Source organism: Schistocerca nitens, chromosome 4 (genome assembly GCF_023898315.1).
Source record: "Schistocerca nitens isolate TAMUIC-IGC-003100 chromosome 4, iqSchNite1.1, whole genome shotgun sequence".
Taxonomy (NCBI): Eukaryota; Metazoa; Arthropoda; class Insecta; order Orthoptera; family Acrididae; genus Schistocerca; species Schistocerca nitens.
This window is the reverse complement of record NC_064617.1, coordinates 206,523,898-206,545,908: the sequence shown is the minus strand read 5'-3', so window position 1 is coordinate 206,545,908 and position 22,011 is coordinate 206,523,898. Positions and strand designations below refer to the sequence as shown.

Genomic DNA, 22,011 nt, shown 5'->3' with positions numbered 1-22,011 from the left:
AAAAAACTTAAGGCAGTAAAATTTGTGTCCCATATATGTCAACTGAAGAGCATGATACTACGCTACGTAGTTCAACTAAGGTACAGGATGCCATTGTTACATATGTCGCTTTCTTCGTCTTTGCTAGCACTGGTGTCCTATTCTTCAGTTGATCTACACAGGTCGACTGAAGTACGGGATACAAACCTTTCTTGTGTCTTCGTATATCCATAATTGAAACGGACGACTTGGGACGTCAGCTAGTATAATATATGTTAAAAAATGATGAAAGTCCTCCAGCTGTATTAAGGTGTTGGTTTTATTGGCAACTAGTTTCGATGTTGTTACATCATCATCTTCAGGCCCATACTTCTCGACAGCAACCGTATGTGTCTAACAGTAGTAGTCAGTGGTGAGATAGGCGTGTTCCATGCGGAAGGAGTTACTACCTGCCTTCCGTATGAAAAACGCCTATCTCACCACTGACTACTACTGTTAGACACATACAGTTGCTGTCGAGAAGTATGGGCCTGAAGATGATGATGTAACAACATCGAAACTAGTTGCTAATAAAATCAACACCTTAATACAGCTGGAGGAATTTCGTCATTTTTTAACATATATTATGTCGTCTTTTCACCTTCTATAGTACTGGTATCGACTGAGAAATATCTTTGTAAATTTAGAAAAACGCTGAAACACGTATTTTTTATTTATAACCCAGAAATCAAGAACCAGTTCTCATACATATAGCTTTAAAAATATTTTAGTAGTGCTTTCATAATGATTTATATTACAAAAAACGTGTCATCCACTATTTCACACTCATAGCAGGTAAATTTCGAAAAATGCTGAAACACAATTTCTTTATTTCTGATAGACACAAAATACCAATTTTCGTTTGGCTAGCTTCAAAATGCCTTAACAGCGACTAATTTTCAAAAAAATCTTTCATCTCATATAGTTACGTGTCTCAAGACTTTCAATCGTACTGGCAGTGACCAGTACTGAGTTCGCTCTACAAACGTGAGTGAGCAGTCGACTTGTTGGGTGTGTCTACAGGTTCCACGGTCACGCGATGGGGTCGGTGCCGCAGCTGTCGGTGCTGCGCGGTGAGGTGCGGGAAGATGACACGTTGGCCGGCGCGCTTCTGCACCGCATACTGGAGGAGACGGCGGCCAGAGCAGACGCGAACCAGGTCAGTGCACCACTCTGTCTTACGTCTCCACGTGTCACTGCCTTCCCAAGAACTGACAAACACTCTACACCAAGAACGTCAAACACAAAAGCCACATAAACAAGGTGTAAGAGTTTTGTGCGTGCGTGCGTGCGCGCGCGCGTGCGTGCGCGCGCGCGCGCGCGCGCGTTTGTGTGTGTGTGTGTGTGTGTGTGTGTGTGTGTGTGTGTGTGTGTGTGTGTGTGTGTGTGTGTGCTGAGGGGGTAAAACAAATCTTCAACCTAAAAAACTACTAAAATTTACAAAAAAGCATAAGATTCAATCGACAATCTGATACGTCTTTGCGCTTCTTGGGGCACATGAGAACAAAGCCCATGTAAACAACGTGCGAGAACAGATAATCAGTACGCGGTCGAAGCTCTTTCAAAAAATGGCTCTGAGCACTATGGGACTTAACATCTGAGGTCAGCAGTCCCCAAGAACTCAAAACTACTTAAACCTAACTAACCTAAGGACATCACACACATCCATGCCCGAGGCAGGATTCGAACCTGCGACCGTGGCGGTCTCGCGGTTCCAGACTGTAGCGGCTAGAACCGCTCGGCCACTCCGGCCGGCGAAGCTCTTTCCTAACCCGCGTTTGCCTCCTAATGTGTCATAACAAAATGTGGTTTCGCCTTGAGTAAGAGAAATTTCTCTTATTTTACTACCCACTGAAGATAGAGAAACTTCTCTGAAACATGTATGGGTAGTAAAACGAGACAAATTGTTTGCTCAAGACGAAACCACATTTCGTTGTTACCATGCAGAACAGTTTAAAGGAGTATATTGGGGCGCACTCGTATGTGGCACAAAAATAAGATAAGAATATTAATAAATTAAGATGAAATTAGTATACTGCAAACGATGAAAGCCTCTGATAGGCTCGACAATGTGGATCGCTGACTGTGGGCGACCACAGAGCCAAAGATACCGTACTGCTTTGTTGTAGTAAGAGAGCGCTTGGCGCACAGTCGTAAGTAGCTGTTTGTGAGGGAAAGATGGTGGAGTAGACCGTTTCTGTAGTTTGCTGTGTGAAGCCACCAAGAGTTGATGTGGGTATCCCATTATTGTTGAACATGGAAGCAAGTCTTCAGGCAAATAAGGTAAAGATGTAAATAATGAATTTTGTTTTTGCCAGCGCGTTGGTATAGAGTTGGCTGATAATTTGTAATTGTTGAGTCGAGTAACCCCAGAATGTCGTAAACTGTTTAGAGAAAAAGACTAGTTAAAAATTTTATTTTTGTAATGCTTTAAAGATTTGTTAACAGAGTTAGGTGCAATTTGATGATTTTTATTTGTTGGATTAACGAAGTTAGATACTTCCTGTATAAATCTCATAGTTTGTGAATCAATTGAGAGTAATGTAAGTTCAATGGTCAGATGTTTTTGAAAAGCCAAACTTAACCTGCAGTATTTTTTTGCTAAAAAAACTGAGTGTTAGTAATTCGCCATAATCAGTACCGCCTTCCAGTCAAGCTCATACATTTTTCAAAGAAGTTGGATTTTCTTAAATGTTCTCGTTTATCAGCCAAATGAATTTCATGTGCATTTCAAGTATTATGGCCAGCATTGCACACTGCTCAGCCTGTAGCTAGCATTCATATTTTCTGTGAGACCAGAATACATCGCGTTCCACCGTTGCTTTTCTAGAGGTATTTGGTCTCTGCTATCCATGACCTTCTCTCTGCCCTTGACTGTGCCGCCTGCTCTGTTGTCTTTTCTGGGTCTTATAAGACATCCCAGGTAATGAACTGGCTCACCGTTTAGCTAGAGAGGCCGATACTTACCCCTCATTTCCTTTCACGGTCGCAGGTTAGAATCCTGCCTCGGGCATGGATGTGTGATGTTCTTAGGTTAGTTAGGTTTAAGTAGTTCTAAGTCTAGGGGACTGATGAGCTCAGATGTTAAGTCCCATTGTGCTCTGAGCCATTTGTACCATTTTGAATTTCCTTTCATGATTCCAGCTGATATACACAAAATCTCTCTTTCCCCGAAAGTGGAAAGACTTCTGGCGCGCTGCTGCTATCAGTAATAAACTCCGCTCAGTCAAGGACACTACTGCAGTTAGGTCTTCCTTCAGCTCCACTGTCTTGAGCCGTCTGAGCATCGGTCATACTAGGCTCAACCATCGTTTTCTCTTGCGTAACGAGCCACCCCTACAATGTGACTGTGGAACCAGACTGACGGTATCCCATATATTTACTGGTCTTTAATTTTAGCAGACAATTCACGGATAATTGAACTGGTTATCAGTTTCCTAAGTGAAAGTGACATTTTTCAAGTTACAAGTTTTTTCCTTCACTCCTGGTGGCAGGATGGTTGTGATTGGACCTCCCTTCGCGTTTCCTGCGTCTGGGACATATGACCCCTACTCCTCGCAAAGACCACTCGCTTATCCCTCTGTTGTTGTTAGTTTCCTCGCATTATTGTTTGACCCCTCTGACTGGATCCGCCCACTTACAGAGGACGCCTCTATCTTATTCAATTTTTGAATCGCGGGACCGATGACCTCGCGGTTTAGTCCCATAGCCCCCTCAATCCAGGTAGACGGTCGATGCAAATTTCGTGGTAGTCCCGATGCAGAAACCACTTGCTGGTGATGGTGCAGGCACACACTGGTTGCTCACTCGGTCGGCGATGGCTGCGAGCAGTATGGCATAGCACATAACGAAGGTTTCGAATGAGACTCAGACTGAAGCATTGTGGGTGGAGCCGGTGCCTAAACTAGAGATCGATGGAGTGGCATTGAACCGCACTAAATACCAAACCACATAGACACCATAGAAAATGCTTGCGGTCATGTGGCATGCAGAAGCAAACAGGCCCAAGGGGTTGGTGGCCTCTAGTTATGCTTGCACTGCCGCCTGTTGGCCTAATCAGAGTACGTGATTGCTGACGAAACGCCTACCACGTTAGGCCGCACGCATAACACAAGTGTCAGAGGGATTGCAGGTATGTCGGGCGAGTGGCTCATACTTCATTATGTCTCCTTCCCATCCTCGAAGAATAGTTTAATCCGAAAACTCACCTTCATTGCCGGGAAGGAGGGTTTGCGTGTTAGGATGAAGCTGATAGCTGTGCCGACGGTAGTGTAGCTAGCAGCAGTGACTCCTAAGCTAAGCGATAGCGACGGAGGAATCAGACACTGTCGTTTAACATAAGGCAGGGGGTGGGGGGCTTCTAGAGGCGTGCTGAAACCAGCTTTCCTAACGGAGACACCCCGACAGATCAGGCAGGTCACGATGTCTAAGAGATGACAGCGCAATCATGCGACTTTTATCATGCAGCGCTCGTAGCCCAGCTGGGGATTTTAAAAATTACTTGCAATGTCACACACATTCTATTTTGATTCTGAGTTTGGGACACGCAATAGCTGAATCCTTGAAAGGACGACGACGACCTTAAAACTCTAAATGTAACTCCACAAACGCTCACCAAAACAAGTGATAAAGTGAAATTCACTGGTGAAACATTTCGCTCGTACCTCATCGAACTGGCGTCGCATAGAATGGTCTTCTGTTCAGGGCGGCAGAAACATGACATCAAAGACGTGTGCCTTGTTTTCGCATACGGTTTGGCAGTATCAGGAAATAGCGAGACCACTCCAACTGAACGTAGCTCCTTTCGGGATGTTCAGTCGGAGACTGTTAGAGATCGTCCACTCACTGACAACGGCACATGCTACCGGGTTAAAAACAGATTGTCATATACAAAGCATGGTACCTGTTGGCAGGATCTTTGACTACTGTACTTACGCCGTGTTTCATAGCTTCGAGTGATGCACCATTCCTTGTAGACACGTTGGACAGCCCGCTTGATACAGCAGCAAATTGCGCAGTTTTATTGGTGGTGTGGTCACGGGTACGTCCGATCACTATAGTTCCTTCTGGGGCTGTTCAACTATGCATACACACTCTAAAGTTCGTCGGGTGAGGTTGTTCGATCAACCAACTGACCTGAGGAAGTCTGAGCGTTTCGAGATGAAGTTACAGACTCGGGGGAAGCCACACAAAACATGGTTTAAATATAAATTCCCGTAATTAGTATAATCGTAATAAGCCGTGAATAACCTCACTGAAATCTGACTTACCAGGAGCAGTAGAGGGAAAAAATTCGCAACTATGACAGCACGCGGAAAATTCATCAAAGTCAGAGTAATCTCACTACCAACAAGTAACTGCCATTCGCATGAACTGCTCTCAATCCCGCATCAACGTTTATAATTAAGCACAATAGCTTACTACGTAACCATTCAACAGCAGGCGGCATCCACGTCCAAATCACTATTCACTTCCAGGGAAATTCAGAATCAGCATTGCTATATTCTCTTGTAAGGAATAAATCAGTGCGCCACTTAAAATATCTAACTAGATCTCGGTTGGAGCATAATGTTAAAGAATAAATTCACAATTCGCTTGTCGCTATACGTACGACTATTCAAAAAGAAGGAACAGATTTCAAACATTTATTGCTTCTAAACTGCAAAACATAGAAACACAATTCCAACGTTCCTGGAAAGAGAAAAATTAAAGATTCTCCAAGCACGTCCGACGTTACCTGAATGACACCATTCCAGGATGTTAGATTGGAAGAGGTGAAGCAGAAGATGAACTTCATCACCGGTGGTCTCAAAGGTATCAAGACCTCACGCCTTGTGACTTTTACCTGTGGGGTTACGTAAAACACCGCGCTTTTATCCCCCTCTGCCTGATACTCTTGAAATCCTGCAACATCGCACTGTTCAAGGTGTGAATTCGATTATGAGAAACTAGCTGCTTTCTGTGTGTTTCAGGAAATGAGCCACCGTTTTGATATTTGTTGTGTAACACACATGGTGCTCACATTGAATGCATAAAAATTTCAACTTTTCTCTTTTCAGGAACTTAGGAACTGTGTTTCTATCGCTTATAGTTTGGAAGCAAAAAAATGTTCGAAATTTTTTCCTTCTTTTTGGATATCCCTGTATATTAGTACCAACATAGCACTGCTATTTCAATATTTCACGAAAGTTCCACCTACGGCCGTCGCAGTTATGCTCTTTGTCTGCTGCATTCTCGCCCAGTCGTCGGCTATACTGTACTGGCCAGTTGCTGGTCCTAAGACTGACAGTGGTGCCTACTAATACATATCGTGCATTCTCCAACATATTTTTCACAATGATTAAACATAGAACTTTCCCCATTTTGTCTCGTGGCTGCACTGTCAGCTGTCTCTTTATCCGACATACCCAAGTAAGCTGATCGCGGGTTCGGCTTACGAAGTAAATTGCCACGGTCAGAATAACCGATCCAATACACTTTCTGCAATTCGTACGTCTTCACGTGTACCCATCTTAATGTGGTGATTCTGTGCAACCTATTGGTACACACACTCCTCATTGTAGTGACTTGCAGTGGCGCAGGATCATATGACCGCCAGGCTCTTCCCTGTCAAGTGCCCAAGGCGGACACTGTCCTGTTAGAGGGGTGTGTGTGGGGGGAGGGAGGGAGGGAGGGATTGAAGGGGTAGCTAACACTTCGTCCAGTCATCTAATTTGCAAACAAAAAACTTGGAATCTGGTAATGCTACTGAAGAGTTTGACAGGACACTGAGGAAACACTTTAGTGCGAGGTCACAAGTCCATTATTTACTAAAGCTCATTTGAGTCTTGTGTTAACATTTATTGCAAGAAAAATATATCTGCTAATGACTCACCATGTCCATCAGGAGAGCAACAGAAAAGGAGTGTCTGGGAGATTCACAGATCAACCTTCTATAGGATGTATGTATTACACTTCACAAAACAGATTTTGTCACGTTCAAGAACTTGAACCATGAACACCGAATCAAAAATGGCGCACCTCAGTGATCACAAGGTTCGCACCATCAAGATCGAAGGTGAACTCTTTGGAAGTTACAAACCATGCAAGATGTTGAGCTAGGTATCCACTCTTAAAGGATGCATATAGAGTCCTGTTGGGGTAACTGGGTGAAGAAAACTGATAGAATGTGGTGGTATGGAATGACTGAGGAACAGTTCGTCGTAGAGCTTATCGTTAAACTGGATACCCTTTAAGACGTAGCTGCACGTAGTGCGATAATATTTTATAGGCAAGGAAAAACAAACATCCAGAGGATGAACTGGTGCAATGGTTCCAGGTGGTATGAACTGCAATGTCACACACTTTACAGGAGGTATAGTTTGCTCTAAAGGAGCATGATTTTTACATACGGACCAGTAATCAAGCACAAGCAACTTATTTTGACCAGCTACTGGCCAAAACCAATGCTCATACCATATCTGTAGTTCTATTGCGCCCATTTTCTCACTCTTCCTTGCAGTGACGCTAATGTGCAGCACTGCCTTCGCAAGGTCACGTACACGAGGAAGAATCGTAGGGGGCAGAGCACCTCCATCATCCTTCGGGGCAGTAAATAACTTTCCAGCCAATTTGCCATGCAACAAGGATGACGAACTTCATAGCCAGACACCTGTTTCACTATCACTTTCAATTGTTAAACACAGATGACGATCACTGGATGACGATCATACCAGCATAGCAGATATTTTTTTATTCCAATTCTATTAATCCATCTGCTCCTCCTCCATCTATTTGTTCCTTCCCCCTCTGTCAAGCTTCTCTCCCCCCCCCCCCTCTCACCCCTCCCTCCCTCCCCAATAGGATGTTGCTGATTTTATACCCCACAGTATTTCTATGTGGACAATAATGTCTGTAAGAAGTTTCGTCGAAATCGATCAAGGGGTTTGAGTCGTTTTTTATCCGAACCTTTAGCGCGGATATGTGCCACATGTAACTCAGATATTTATTTCGCACATATTCGTACGTACCCCCACGTGCCTAGCTCCAGCTACCATTGCACGTTCAAGGTCTGTTCATTCCCGTCGCGCAGCCATAATAACCTCGGAAGCCTTGTCACATCAATCACCCGAGTACAAATGACAGCTCCGCCAGTACAGTGCCCTTTTATACATTCAGTACGCGATACTGCAGGCATTTCTATATGTGCATATCTCTATCCCATGACTGCCACCTCAGTGAAAAGCCTAGGTATTTGCGCGTCATGGGCTACACTACTTTTACATCGCCACTCCCACCCTTTTGACAGTTAGGTACTTCTTATTGCCACAGCAGTTCTTTGCGAACAGTAAGTAATATGTGTACACAGTTTGGTTGATGTCGGTACAGTGGTTCAGAAGATGTGGTACATGCATATATACGTACTATATACATCAATACGTACTATATACATCAATACGTACTATATACCTACTGGCCATTAAAATTGCTACACCACGAAGATGACGTGCTACAGACGTGAAATGTAGCCGACAGGAAGAAGGTGGTATGATACGCAAATGATCAGCTTTTCAGAGCATTCACACAAGGTTGGCGCCGGTGGCGACACCTACAACGTGCTGACATGAGGAAAGTTTGCAACAGATTTCTCATACACAAACAGCAGTTGACCGGCGTTGCCTGGTGGAAAGTTGTTGTGATGCCTCGTGTAAGGAGGAGAAATGCGTACCATCACGTTTCCGAATTGATGAAGGTGGGATTGTAGCCTATCGCGATTGCGGTTTACCGTATCGCGACATTGCTGCTCGCGTTGGTCGAGATCCAGTGACTGTTAGCAGAATGTGGAATCGGTGGGTTCAGGAGGGTAACACGAAACGCCGTGCTGGATCCCAACGGCCTCGTATCACTAGCAGTCGAGATGACAGGCATCTTATCCGCATGGCTGTAACAGATCTGAGTCAACAGTTGAGGACATTTGGAAGACAACAACCAGCTACACGAACAGTTCGACGACGTTTGCAGCAGCACGGACTATCAGCTCGGAGTCCATGGCTGCGGTTACCATTGACGCTGCATCACAGACAGGAGCGCCTGTGATGGTGTACTCAACGACGAACCTGGGTGCACGAATGGCAAAACGTCATTTTTTCGGATGAATCCAGGTTCTGTTTACAGCATCATGATGGTTGCATTGGTATTTGGCGACATCGCGGTGAACGCACGTTGGAAGCGTGTATTCGTCATCGCCATACTACCGTATCACCCGGCGTGATGGTATGGGGTGCCATTGGTTACACGTCTCGATCACCTCTTGTTCGCATTGACGGCACTTTGAACAGTGGACGTTACATTTCAGATGTGTTACGACTCGTGGCTCTACCCTTCATTCGATCCCCGCGAAACCCTACATTTCAGCAGGATAATGAACGACCGCATGTTGCAGGTCCTGTACGGGCCTTTCTGGATACAGAAAATGTTCGACTGCTGCCCTGGCCAGCACATTCTCCAGATCTCTTACCAACTGAAAACGTCTGGTCAATGGTGGCCGAGCAACTGGCTCGTCACAATACGCCAGTCACTACTCTTGATGAACTATGGTATGGTGTTAAAGCTGCATGGGCAGCTGTACCTGTACACGCCATCCAAGCTCTGTTTGACTCAATGCCCAGGCGTATCAAGGCCGTTATTACGGTCAAAATTGGTTGTTCTGGGTACTGATTTCTCAGGATCTATGCACCCAAATTGCGTGAAAATACGTGTACACAGTTTGGTTGAAGTTGGTCCAGTGGTTTAGATGATGTGGTACATACATATATACATACTATATACGCCCATAGGTACTATATACACTATATAAACGTTTGTCCAATGAATACCAGTTTATCATCTGCATTTCTTCTTGGAGTAGGAATTTTAATGGGCATTACTGTTCATTTATACGTGCATATACATATATACGTGCTATATGGATATATACGTGCTATATGGATATATACGTGCTATATGGATATATACGTGCTATATGGATATATACGTGCTATATGGATACACACTGGCTTCTGTGCGTGTATGTATATATATATATATATATATATATATATATATATATATATATATATATATATATATATATATGGGCTTATATACTTACATGAATACTTTCATATATGGATAAATTTTTATAACATTATGCATTGTTTTCAGGTGGCGCTGGTGTGTCCCGGCTCGGTAGAGGATGGTGAGGCGGGCAGTGCGGCGGTGGCGCTGCGCGCTCTGGACGAGGCGGCGTCGCGCGTGGCGCGCGCGCTGGTGCGGCGAGTGCAGGGAGCCACTGGCGCGGGGCCCAACGGCGACGGCGACTGGCTGGTGGCGGTGGACATGCGGCCTCGCGCCGGCCTCGTCGTGGCGCTGCTGGCCGCCTGGAAGGCGGGCGCCGCCTACCTGCCGCTGGGGCCCGGCTTCCCCGCCGCGCGAGTCCACCACATCCTGCGTGAGGCGCGGCCCGCCCTCGTCATAGCCGACGCCGGTGAGTCTCGTACTGACGCACACCAACTGGGACTCGCCACTGTGTTCCTTGAACCACTCCACCACAATCCTGACCTCATTATCTTGCTGAAAAACGCCACTGCTGTCTGGAAACACGATCGTAATGAAGTGGGGTACGTGGTCAGTAACTCCTTGGCCATCATTGTGCCCTACACGATCTCCACAAGACCCATCCATGCCCAGGGTGATCAGACGTCCGGATTAATCCGGACATGTCCTTCTTTTTAGCTCTTTGTTCGCGGTCCTGGCGGATTTTTACAGTGTCCAGCTTTTTCGCAAAGTTGAGCGTAATACAGTTAAATTTACAATTCGTCCCGTTCTATTGCTCTTTTCTTAAATACTTTAACTAATGGCACAGCCTTCGTGATAAACACGTACGAAGGCGGTGTTAGTAGGTGGCACCAGGATCGTCGATGTTATCGTTGATCTACCTATAAGCGATTATGTAAAATTTTCGTTTCGTATCTTCGCTTTGTATTGGCTTGACTTCCTGTAGTGCACGTGTGACTTGTGAGTGCAATTTTTAACCGAGTGAGTTACGTAAAATATTTGGCTCTGCCTAAACGAAAGTGTACATTTTCTGATGTCCTTTCCTGCAAATATCCGGCTTTAAGAAAGGGAGAAATGAATTTGAAGCGGAATGTAAGATATGTGGAGCTGGAACGTACGTCTCAGTGGCCAATAAAGGTAAGAAATAATTCGACAGATTAACTCTCATGGTTTTATTTCATTGTTTCATAGTCATTCAATTTGTATTCGGAAGGTTAAAGTGCAGTTTACATGTCGTCAGCTGCTGCTTGAATTGTAGATGATGGTAGCGGTGCGTCGAATGAAGGGAGGTGAACCGTCTTAAGTTTTTCGCTTTGTAAACAATTCCGTGCTGTTGACATAACAAAAAAATTGACGCCACACTGTCACCACAATCAATGTTTTTAACTTTTTCTATATTGCTCAGTTAACCACCACCTGACCATCAGTAACAATTAACTACTAGTTTCACCGGTAATTCCCGGCAGTCACGTGACTTGTCCAAAGCTGACGGGTGGTATCCTCATCCGCAGTTGACCCCTTTGATCTGTCCTCTTTTCTTCCTTTGTCTTCCTTTTTGAAGCTGTTTGTCCTCCTTTTTAAACAACTGCATCTGGTCACCCTATGCCCACGTGAATTTCCCAGGGCACAATGGGAATGCCGCCAGCTTGTATCTGTCCCACAGTACAGGTGTCGAGGAAGACGAACGGATTGACCCCCTCCCATCGTCATAATGAAGAAAGTATCTGGATTCATTAGACCGTGCAGCGCTCTGTTACCTTGCCAACGTCCAGTACCAATGCACGTGTGTCCATTTCAATCGTAGTTACCGGTGTTTTAGAGTTAATAAAATACGTAAATGCTGAAAATTGCCTTGGAGGTAGCTCGCACTCGAGAGTAGATCGGCTGCCCTCGGTCTGCACCCCGCCGTGTTCGTAGTTCAGTTCCTGCTGCGTCTGGAGAATTTTCAGTGCCGGAGCCCGCGCTCTCCTAACAAGAATAAGTTCTTAGCGGTGGGATCGACATTTTGAAACAATTTATACGGTCACGTACTTAAGGTCCAATCCATTCACCATGGTAGGCCCTCGTCCGCGAGTAATAGACAAAAAAATCTCGGGATATTTTCGTAGATTACTCGAAAACGAGCTCTTAACCTACTTCACAGTAGAGGCTCTTTCAAAAAGTCGACCCCACCGCTGGAGACCTCTCCTTGTAAGTTGAAATACACTGGCAGCTGCCATTCGTGGATGTTCTCGCACGGAGAAAAACCGGACGGAGCACTGCGACAACAGCGTTTATCGGAAGAAAACCCACACGGCCCAGTACCCTCACCCGTCACGAACAGAAGGGGTGCTAAACACTTTGCTTAACAGAGGTCGTGTGCTCTCCGACAAAACCTAAAATCGGAACTGCACCACCAAAGAGACGTGTTGCAGAAAAGCGACTGTAGCGACCGCCAAATTCGTCGCGCCTTCAAGCAAACGACCACACTACAGCCAACTCCCGATGAAGACAAAGCTAAAAAGATAGTCTACACTCCATACGCGAGCAACTCGCCTAGAAAAATCGGTGCAATTTCAATACTACAAAATGTCTAATGTGTCTACCGCCCACTGGCGAAGAGCAATTGCTTTTTGAAGATAAGACTATCTGGGACTACGGAAATCTGGAGTGTATTACATATCATGCGAGTGTGGGAATACATATCTATGATAAACCATTCGCACAGCTGAAGAAAGGTACACGAAATACAAACGGCACACAGACCTCCAGCAGTCGTCAGAATCGGCAGTTGCTGGAAATTACCTAGAAACCAACCACAAAATGAAATACAGAGATACGAAAATTCTGCACAGCACACCCGACTGTTGGGATTGTGCAGACAAGGTCGTCATAGAAATCCGCCTGCATGAAAACAAGACACCACACACACATATAAGCGCCTTGACGGCGTTTAATGACCATTCATTGCAGACGCACTCTTAGACCGAATTCTAGCGGGAATCACCTTGAGGCTGCGAGCGAAGAGGATAATGGACAACAGACGCTACGTATGTTCCGTTCGACAAGTTGGAAATTTGGGATAGACGTGAAGCGTCCTCGTATAGGCGAATCGGGTAAAGCGGGAAATCTGAATTTGAGTTCTCATCCGGCACAAATTTTCACTTGTCGCCATTGAATTTATATCAGTGCCTGATAGCGGCTAAAATCGGAATTTCAATTTCCTCATAAAAATATGTTCGTCACTGTTAACACTAATCAGATACGCCGCCGGCAACTGTGGCCGAGCGGTTCTAGGCGCTTCAGCCTGGAACCGCGCGACCGCGACGGTCGCACGTTCGAATCTTGCCTCGGGCATGGATGTGAGTGATGTCCGTAGGTTAGTTAGGTTTAAGTAGTTCTAACAAGGGAACCTCCCCATCGCACCCCCCTCAGATTTAGTTATAAGTTGGCACAGTGGATAGGCCTTGAAAAACTGAACACAGATCAATTGAGAAAACAGGAAGAAGTTGTGTGGAACTGTGAAAAAATAAGCAAAATATACAAAATGAGTAGTCCATGGGTCACATAGGTAACATAATGGACAATGTAAGCTCAGAAGCGCCGTGGTCCCGTGGTAGCGTGAGCAGCTGCAAGACGAGAGGTCCTTGGTTCAAGTGTTCCCTCGAGTGAAAATTTTACTTTCTTAATTTTTGCATAGTTATTATCTGCCCGTTCGTTCATTGACATCTCTGTTCACTGTAATAAGTTTAGGGTCTGTGTTTTGCGACCGCATCGCAAAACCGTGCGATTAGTAGACGAGAGGACGTGCCTCTCCAATGGGAACCGAAAACATTTGATCGCAAGGTCATAGGTCAACCGATTCCTCCACAGGAAAACACATATGATATAATCTATACGACACTGGTGACGGCATGTGCGTCACATGACAGGAACATGTTGTCGACCCACCTAACTTGTACACTTGGCGAATGGGTAAAACGATGCTTCTACCTTGCCCGATTTAGGTTTTCTTGTGGATGTGATAATCACTCCCAAAAAAGTGATGAAAACGTAAGAGTTTGTCACATAAACTGAAAATAAAAAATTAAACTTTTCTCTGGATGGAAGATTTGAACCAAGGACCTCTCGTTCCGCAGCTGCTCACGTTACCAGGAGACCACGGCGCTCCTGCGTTCAGTTTCCTTGATGTTGCCTATCTTCCCATGAACTACTCAGTTTGTATGTTTTGCTTATTTTTTCACAGTCCCACACAACTTCTTCCTGTTTTCTCAGTTGATCTGTGTTCAGTTTTTCAAGGCCTATCCACTGTGCCAACTTATAACTAAATCTGAGCGGGATGCGATGGGGAGGTTCCCTTGTAAGTTATAGGGGACTGATGACCTTAGATGTTAAGTTCCACAGTGCTCAGAGCCAATAAGATGCACCACACCCTTTCGATAAAAGATTGAAATAATGTTGATGTTCCTGAGACATTTTGAGTCTGTTTTATCCGCGATAGTGATGCAGACTGGTACAAATTTTAATCCATTACAACGGCCTACATAACTATCATGGATAAATTAATTGTTCAAATGATCTGCGGGACACAACCGAAAGATTCAACCGTGTCTCACGGGTCAGAGCGAGGTTGCCGACCTAAGAGTTTGGTGTAGCACTGTAACAAATTAATCTGGATCCGCCAGTAAATGTTACCGATTAACGTGCGCAGTAGAACGTCCCGTAGTTCGTCTCGCGCGCCCACACTGCCACAGTGCGTCAGTTCTGGCCGCCACAACAAGGTCGATTTCGCGCGACGCTAAGACAACTCCGAATTAAGGAAGGAACGTTTCGAACCGGATGTACTTCTCTGACTATCCAATCTCGACAAGCAAAATAGTAGCAGATAAGTACTTACGGTCTCTGCCAGACTTCTCTAATACAACTGAATTATACTATAATGCATTGCGCGGCCTTCTCTTTCTTCTTTAACCCATTGTGTGTTCATCTTGAGTTCATAGCTGAGGTCCTGCTTCACAAAGCTTGTATAAAATACTTCGGTCTCAGTGCTGATTGACGCATTACACTGCCGGGAAAAGAGGAACACCCTCAAAGACACAATCATTTTATTGTCAAGCGAACTGATACGTAGTTAGCTATTATAAGAGCATACGATAACAGTTTCAGTCCAAATGAAACAGTCGCAGTAATGGGTGTCCGAACAGCCGTATCAGCCCAGTGTATGCGCCTCTGGGGACGACGCAGGCGTGTATTCTCGCATGTAAACGGTCGTGTAGTTGCCAAATGGCATCCTGCGATAGACTATCCCACACATCTCGTGCCTTTCGTTGCAATTCGGCAATGGTTCTTGCAAGCCTTGGAAAACGAGTAAGTTCCCACTTCATCGTGCACCATGCATGTTCAATTGGTGACAGATCTGGTTAGCTTTCTGCCAGGGCAGTTGGGTACACCACGAAGGGCACGTTGCGTTGCACAAGCCGTATGTGAACGTGCATTGTCCTGCTGAAAAAGCACATCATCTTTCTCCCGAAGTAACGGCAGTAACACGGGAGTAAGAGCTTGTGCAATGTAGCAGACACTGGGATTTCTGTCCTGCTGAAACATCAGTGTGACCATGAGTTGTAACTGATGGCTCCCAACAGCGTGAAACCTGGAATGGCACCTGTGTCGTGAGTGAATGCACTCCGGCATAGGTAGCTCAGCAGGTCTATGGCATACACGTGTATGTCTATCACTCGCATACAGACAGAAACTACTCTCGTCACTGAAGACAAAAGAGCACCATTCTACTCTCCAGTGAACTCGACAACACGACAGTAGTCGCGCTTGCCGGCGTCGTGTCCGCGGTAGCCTGGCCAGACGCACTCGTGATTTTAATCCTGTCGCAAGCAGACTTTCCAAATGGGTTCTGATCACATACCGGGTGTAACATGTGTCCGGATGTCATCGACAGATCCACACTGTGATCAAAAGTGTCAGGACACATGGCTGAACATGACTTAAAAGTTCGTGGCGCCCTGCATCGGTAATGCTGGGATTCAATATGGTGTTGACCCACCCTTAGCCTTGATTACGGCTTCCACTCTCGCAGACATACGTTCGTTCTGGTGCTGGAAGGTTTCTTGGGAATGGCAGCCCATTCTTTACGGTATGCTGCGCTGGGGAGAGGTATCCATGTCGGTCGGTGAGGCCTGGCACGAAGCTGGCGTACAGGATTCAGGTCAGGACTCCGTGCAGGTCAGTCCATTACAGGGATGTTATTGTCGTGTAACCAGTCCGCCACAGGCCGTGCGTCATGAACAGACGCTCGATCGTGTTGAAAGATGCAATCGCCATCCGCGGATTGCTCTTCAACAGTGGGAAGCCTTAAGGTGTTTGAAACATCAGTGTAGGCCTGTGCCGTGATAGTGCCACGAAAATCAACAAGGGGTGCAAGCCCCCTCCATGAAAAACGCAACCACACCATAACACCACCGCCTTCGAATTTTACTGTTGGCACTACACACGCTGACAGATGACGTTCACCAGGCACTCGCCATACAGACACCCTGCCATCGGATTGCCACATTGTGTACCGTGATTCGTCACTCCACACGTTTTTCCACTGTTCAATCGTGCAATGTTCACGCTCCTCACACCAAGCGAGGCGTCGTTTTGCATTTACCGGCGTGATGTGTGGCTTATGAGCAGCCGCTCCACCATGAAATCCCATTCTCTCTCACGATGTCTCAATGACAAATGACTAACGGATTTTCAGCACACCTTCGTAATTCCCTAAGCGTTCCTTTTACTCTTGTTCTTCTTTTGTTATCTTACAACCACTTCTCAATACGTTATCCATTCCGTTAAACTGCCCTTGGCAACCTCAAAAGGTTTCATTTCTTCTCATCGAACCTTAAATCCTACTCCAATTTTTTCTTTCGTTTCCTTTATTGCTTGCTCAGTGTACAGATTGAATAACATCTGAGGTTGGCTATACGTCTCTCTTCTCAGGCACTGCTTTCCTTTCATGCCCATCGACGCTTAAAACTGCAGTCTGATTCCCATACAAGTTGCAAATAACTTTCCGCTACTAGTGTTTTAGCCTTGCTTTCATGCTGTGATACTTTTGATCACATAGTGTACATCTACACCATACACCATAATGGTGAGTAGCGGAGCATATTTCTGGTACTACTAACTGATCCTCCCTGCGCTGTTCCACTCGCAAATGGCGCGTATGAAGAATTATTGTCGGTAGACCTCTGTATTGGCGCCAGTTTCTGGAATTTTCTCACCGTCATTACACGATATGTATGTGGGAGGAAGTAGTATGCTGGCAAACTCTCGAAATTTCAATATTGAACCCCTCTGTAATGCACAACGCCTCTCCTGTAAGTGTTGCTAATGAGTTCGTTGAGCGCTCGGTAACGCTCACGCGCCGACTAAGCGATTCCGTGACGAAACGTCTTTCTCTCTTCTGTCAGTCCTACATGATAAGGATCCCATGTTGATAAACACTCAACATTAGACCGGACAAGCACCTTAGAAGCTACTTCCTTCATGGATGAGTTAAATTGTGGACGAAACGTTGGGTTTAAATGTGAAGGCCTTTAGAGCACGGCATAGTAGCCCGGAGCACTTTATTAATTGCGTCATTTTACGGGTGAGTCACTAACACTACATCCCCTAAATATCAACATATTGCACCCTGGTACCACTGAAAAGCCCTGGAGGCTGTTGCATGTATTACTCAACATTGCACAAGCTTGTTGCTTTCTTTCGTCGCTCTTGTGACTATGGCCTCTGTGTGGTGTGTTGCAGTGGACACGGACGTGCTGGGCGGCTACAGCGCAGTGAGTTTCAGCGAGCTGGAGCGCGAGGCGGCCGAGCTGTCCGGCGACCCCCTCAGTGACGCAGAAACCCTGCAGAGCAAGGAGCGCCGACACGAGTCGCCGCTGGCGTTGGTCCTCTACACGTCCGGCAGCACCGGCGTCCCCAAAGGTACGTCGCACTCTACGTTTACACGCAAAGGGTCTTTCCTGCGCCTTATCTTCGGGTCCGCTAAAGTGACAACCAGAAGAGGAGATAAGATTGATCCACGTAAACACATGATACAAATAGTCACCTTTGAAGGCATTCGGATTCTATTGTACTAGCTCGACTAATTAAGCAGTTCATAACACTTATCACAGCAGATAGGAGGATGAATGTTCGAAAAATCGTCCGCTCCAATACGTACACGGGAACGAATAGTCATACTATGATTTACCGATCACAAATGAACTGTAGCCAACATGCTTCTCGTAGGTGTTGCCCCCATCTGGGTTGTTCTCCGTCGGTCGCGAGCCCTATCGCTTTTGATATAAAGAGTGGATAATATTGTGGCAAGTTTCCAGAAAGAGATTTTCACTCTGCAGCGGAGTGTGCGCTGATATGAAACTTCGTGGCCCCCCTTCTAACAGCCGTGTACCGCAAGTCTCTAGAGGAACGAAGGGTTCCAAATGATTGGAAAAGAGCACAGGTAGTCCCAGTCTTCAAGAAGGGTCGTCGAGCAGATGCGCAAAACTATAGACCTATATCTCTGACGTCGATCTGTTGTAGAATTTTAGAACATGTTTTTTGCTCGAGTATCATGTCGTTTTTGGAAACCCAGAATCTACTATGTAGGAATCAACATGGATTCCGGAAACAGCGATCGTGTGAGACCCAACTCGCTTTATTTGTTCATGAGACCCAGAAAATATTAGATACAGGCTGCCAGGTAGATGCTATTTTTCTTGACTTCCGGAAGGCGTTCGATACAGTTCCGCACTGTCGCCTGATAAACAAAGTAAGAGCCTACGGAATATCAGACCAGCTGTGTGGCTGGATTGAAGAGTTTTTAGCAAACAGAACACAGCATGTTGTTATCAATGGAGAGACGTCTACAGACGTTAAAGTAACCTCTGGCGTGCCACAGGGGAGTGTTATGGGACCATTGCTTTTCACAATATATATAAATAACCTAGTAAATAGTGTCGGAAGTTCCATGCGGCTTTTCGCGGATGATGCTGTAGTATACAGAGAAGTTGCAGCATTAGAAAATTGTAGCGATATGCAGAAAGATCTGCAGCGGATAGGCACTTGGTGCAGGGAGTGGCAACTGTCCCTTAACATAGACAAATGTAATGTATTGCAAATACACAGAAAGAAGGATCCTTTATTGTTTGATTATATGATAGCGGAATAAACACTGGTAGCAGTTACTTCTGTAAAATATCTGGGAGTATGCGTGCGGAACGATTTGAAGTGGAATGATCATATAAAATTAATTGTTGGTAAGGCGGGTACCAGATTGAGATTCATTGGGAGAGTGCTTAGAAAATGTAGTCCATCAACAAAGGAGGTGGCTTACAAAACACTCGTTCGACCTATACTTGAGTATTGCTCATCAGTGTGGGATCCGTACCAGATCGGGTTGACGGAGGAGGTAGAGAAGATCCAAAGAAGAGCGGCGCGTTTCGTCACAGAGTTATTTGGTAACCGTGATAGCGTTACGGAGATGTTTAATAAACTCAAGTGGCAGACTCTGCAAGAGAGGCGCTCTGCATCGCGGTGTAGCTTGCTCGCCAGGTTTCGAGAGGGTGCGTTTCTGGATGAGGTATCGAATATATTGCTTCCCCCTACTTATACCTCCCGAGGAGATCACGAATGTAAAATTTGAGAGATTAGAGCGCGCACGGAGGCTTTCAGACATTCTTCCCGCGAACCATACGCGACTGGAACAGGAAAGGGCGGTAATGACAGTGGCACGTAAAGTGCCCTCCGCCACGCACCGTTGGGTGGCTTGCGGAGTATAAATGTAGATGTAGATGTAGATTAAAACTGTGTGCCGGACCGAGACTCAAACTTGGGACCTTTGCCTTTCGCGGGCAAGTGCTCTACCAACTTTTTTTTTCATTTTGTTCGTTATTGATCGTTGTTTGGTCGTTGCGGACGTCGCAAGACATCCTGTTCAAGTTCGGTGGTTGATCCTTCCACTCAGTTTTTTTATTACAGAGGCCAACCGGCTCTCTGACCGAACACGCTGAGCTACCGTGCCGGCTAACTGAGCTACCCGAGCACGACTCGCGCCCCGTCCTCACAGCTTTACTTCTGCCAGTATCTCGTCTCCTACCTTCTAAACTTTACAGAAGCTCTACTGCGAACCCTGCAGAAGTAAAGTTGTGAGGACGGGGCGTGAGTCGTGCTTGGGTAGCTCAGTTGGTAGAGCACTTGCCCGCGAAAGTCAAAGGTCCCGAGTTCGAGTCTCGGTCCGGCTCACAGTTTTAGTCTGCCAGGAAGTTTCATATTTGTGGCAAGTTGTTAGATTTAAATGCTAAGCATAATAAGAATCGTAAGATGTTTAGCATGCCAACTAATTTTATTTATCCAATTGCAGAATTAGTTAAACGATTTCTAGGATCAGTGTATCGTTAATATTCATAACGAGATTCCTGGACATTAACCATTAGTTTCCGAGCACCGCAAAAGTCACAAAATGCTTCACACGGTCTTAGAATCAACACGAGATCGCACAAATGCTTCCCGAGGCAACTTAAACAATTAATTCCGTCTTTACGCGGATTTGCACTTCACTGCTCGATAACTTGGATTAACACATCGCCCAAGTACGTAACCCGAGGCAATTTTTCAACAAACTGCTACGTCTACGCGAAATCATATTTTGTCAGATTCATGTATTACCTCCTCTAAAACCGATTGTAGACTACTAGGGAGCTATTTTAGCAGTGTGGTTCCTGCCCACGCAGGACGAACTTGATTGCTCCATCCTTTCCATCAATAAGCAACGGTAACTAAAATTTTTAATTATCTTTTCCTCATGAATCGAGTGATATTGAAATTATTAACAAGTTCTCAGTGCAAGTAACGTCTTCAGCACGGTTAGAGCCATGTATCAATATTCAAACAGTAAATCTAAATGATAGAGATTACCTCCTTGGCGCCCAGGGTTGTAGGTGAATCCTCTCTCTCTCTCTCTCTCTCTCTCTCTCTCTCTCTCTCTCTGTGTGTGTGTGTGTGTGTGTGTGTGTGTGTGTGTGTGTGTGTGTGTGTGTGTGTGTCTGTCTGTCTTTGTTTTCCCGTAAGATACGACGCTTGCTCTCCGGGCCGTTCTTACGCTATGTCGACATCTGGCGCGTCGTTGGATGACTCTTACTTGTGAACCTACTACTCGCTAGCCTCCCGTATCAAATTTTACCTATACTGTGCGTTAAAATATGGCAACAAAAATTTAATAATCGTGGGCAGGGATATGGCAAAATCGCACAAGTTGTCTCGTAAGGAATAATCAGATCATGATACTAACTGCCCGCATCTCGTGGTCGTGCGGTAGCGTTCTCGCTTCCCACGCCCGGGTTCCCGGGTTCGATTCCCGGCGGGGTCAGGGATTTTATCTGCCTCGTGATGGCTGAGTGTTGTGTGCTGTCCTTAGGTTAGTTAGGTTTAAGTAGTTCTAAGTTCTAGGGGACTGATGACCGTAGATGTTAAGTCCCATAGTGCTCAGAGCCATTTTTATGATACTAACTAACATTTAAAGGCAAGATTATCATTTCCACTTCATGCAGTACTTCGTTTCCCGCAATAAATCTTTGCAGCCTCCCTGACCTAGTGGTCAGCGTTATAAGGGATAAATGTGTAGCTGAAGTTGGTTGGTAAAATATGAAAGTTTTGCTCGACAAAAGATTTGTGGTAAGGTCGCACGTCATAAAACAAGATTCGAGAGCAACGATCTTCAGATAAAAGCTACAGCAAACTGTAAAAAAAGTTAATACTTCAACAATGTGAAAAGCAGTACAACTTCAGAATATCAACAACCTTCTTAGGATTCCGTACCTCTGACGATAAAAGCGCAGTCCTTATACGATCTCTTTGCTGCCTGTAGGTCTGTCCGATCGTTGAAAACCATTTCCTCAAGAA

At 45.5% G+C, this 22,011-nt stretch overlaps 1 protein-coding gene across 2 annotated transcripts in view; it reads left to right on the top strand.

Moving 5' to 3' along the window:
- LOC126252038 (tyrocidine synthase 3) overlaps positions 1-22,011 on the top strand; it is a 144,044-nt gene that overhangs the window by 80,904 nt on the left and 41,129 nt on the right. For both annotated transcript variants that reach the window (XM_049952828.1, XM_049952827.1), the window contains exons 2-4: positions 1,042-1,177; positions 10,201-10,522; positions 17,875-18,054. In XM_049952828.1, coding sequence (XP_049808785.1) covers positions 1,058-1,177; positions 10,201-10,522; positions 17,875-18,054 — 622 coding nt within the window. In that variant the 5' untranslated portion in view covers positions 1,042-1,057. The remainder of the gene's footprint in view (positions 1-1,041; positions 1,178-10,200; positions 10,523-17,874; positions 18,055-22,011) is intronic.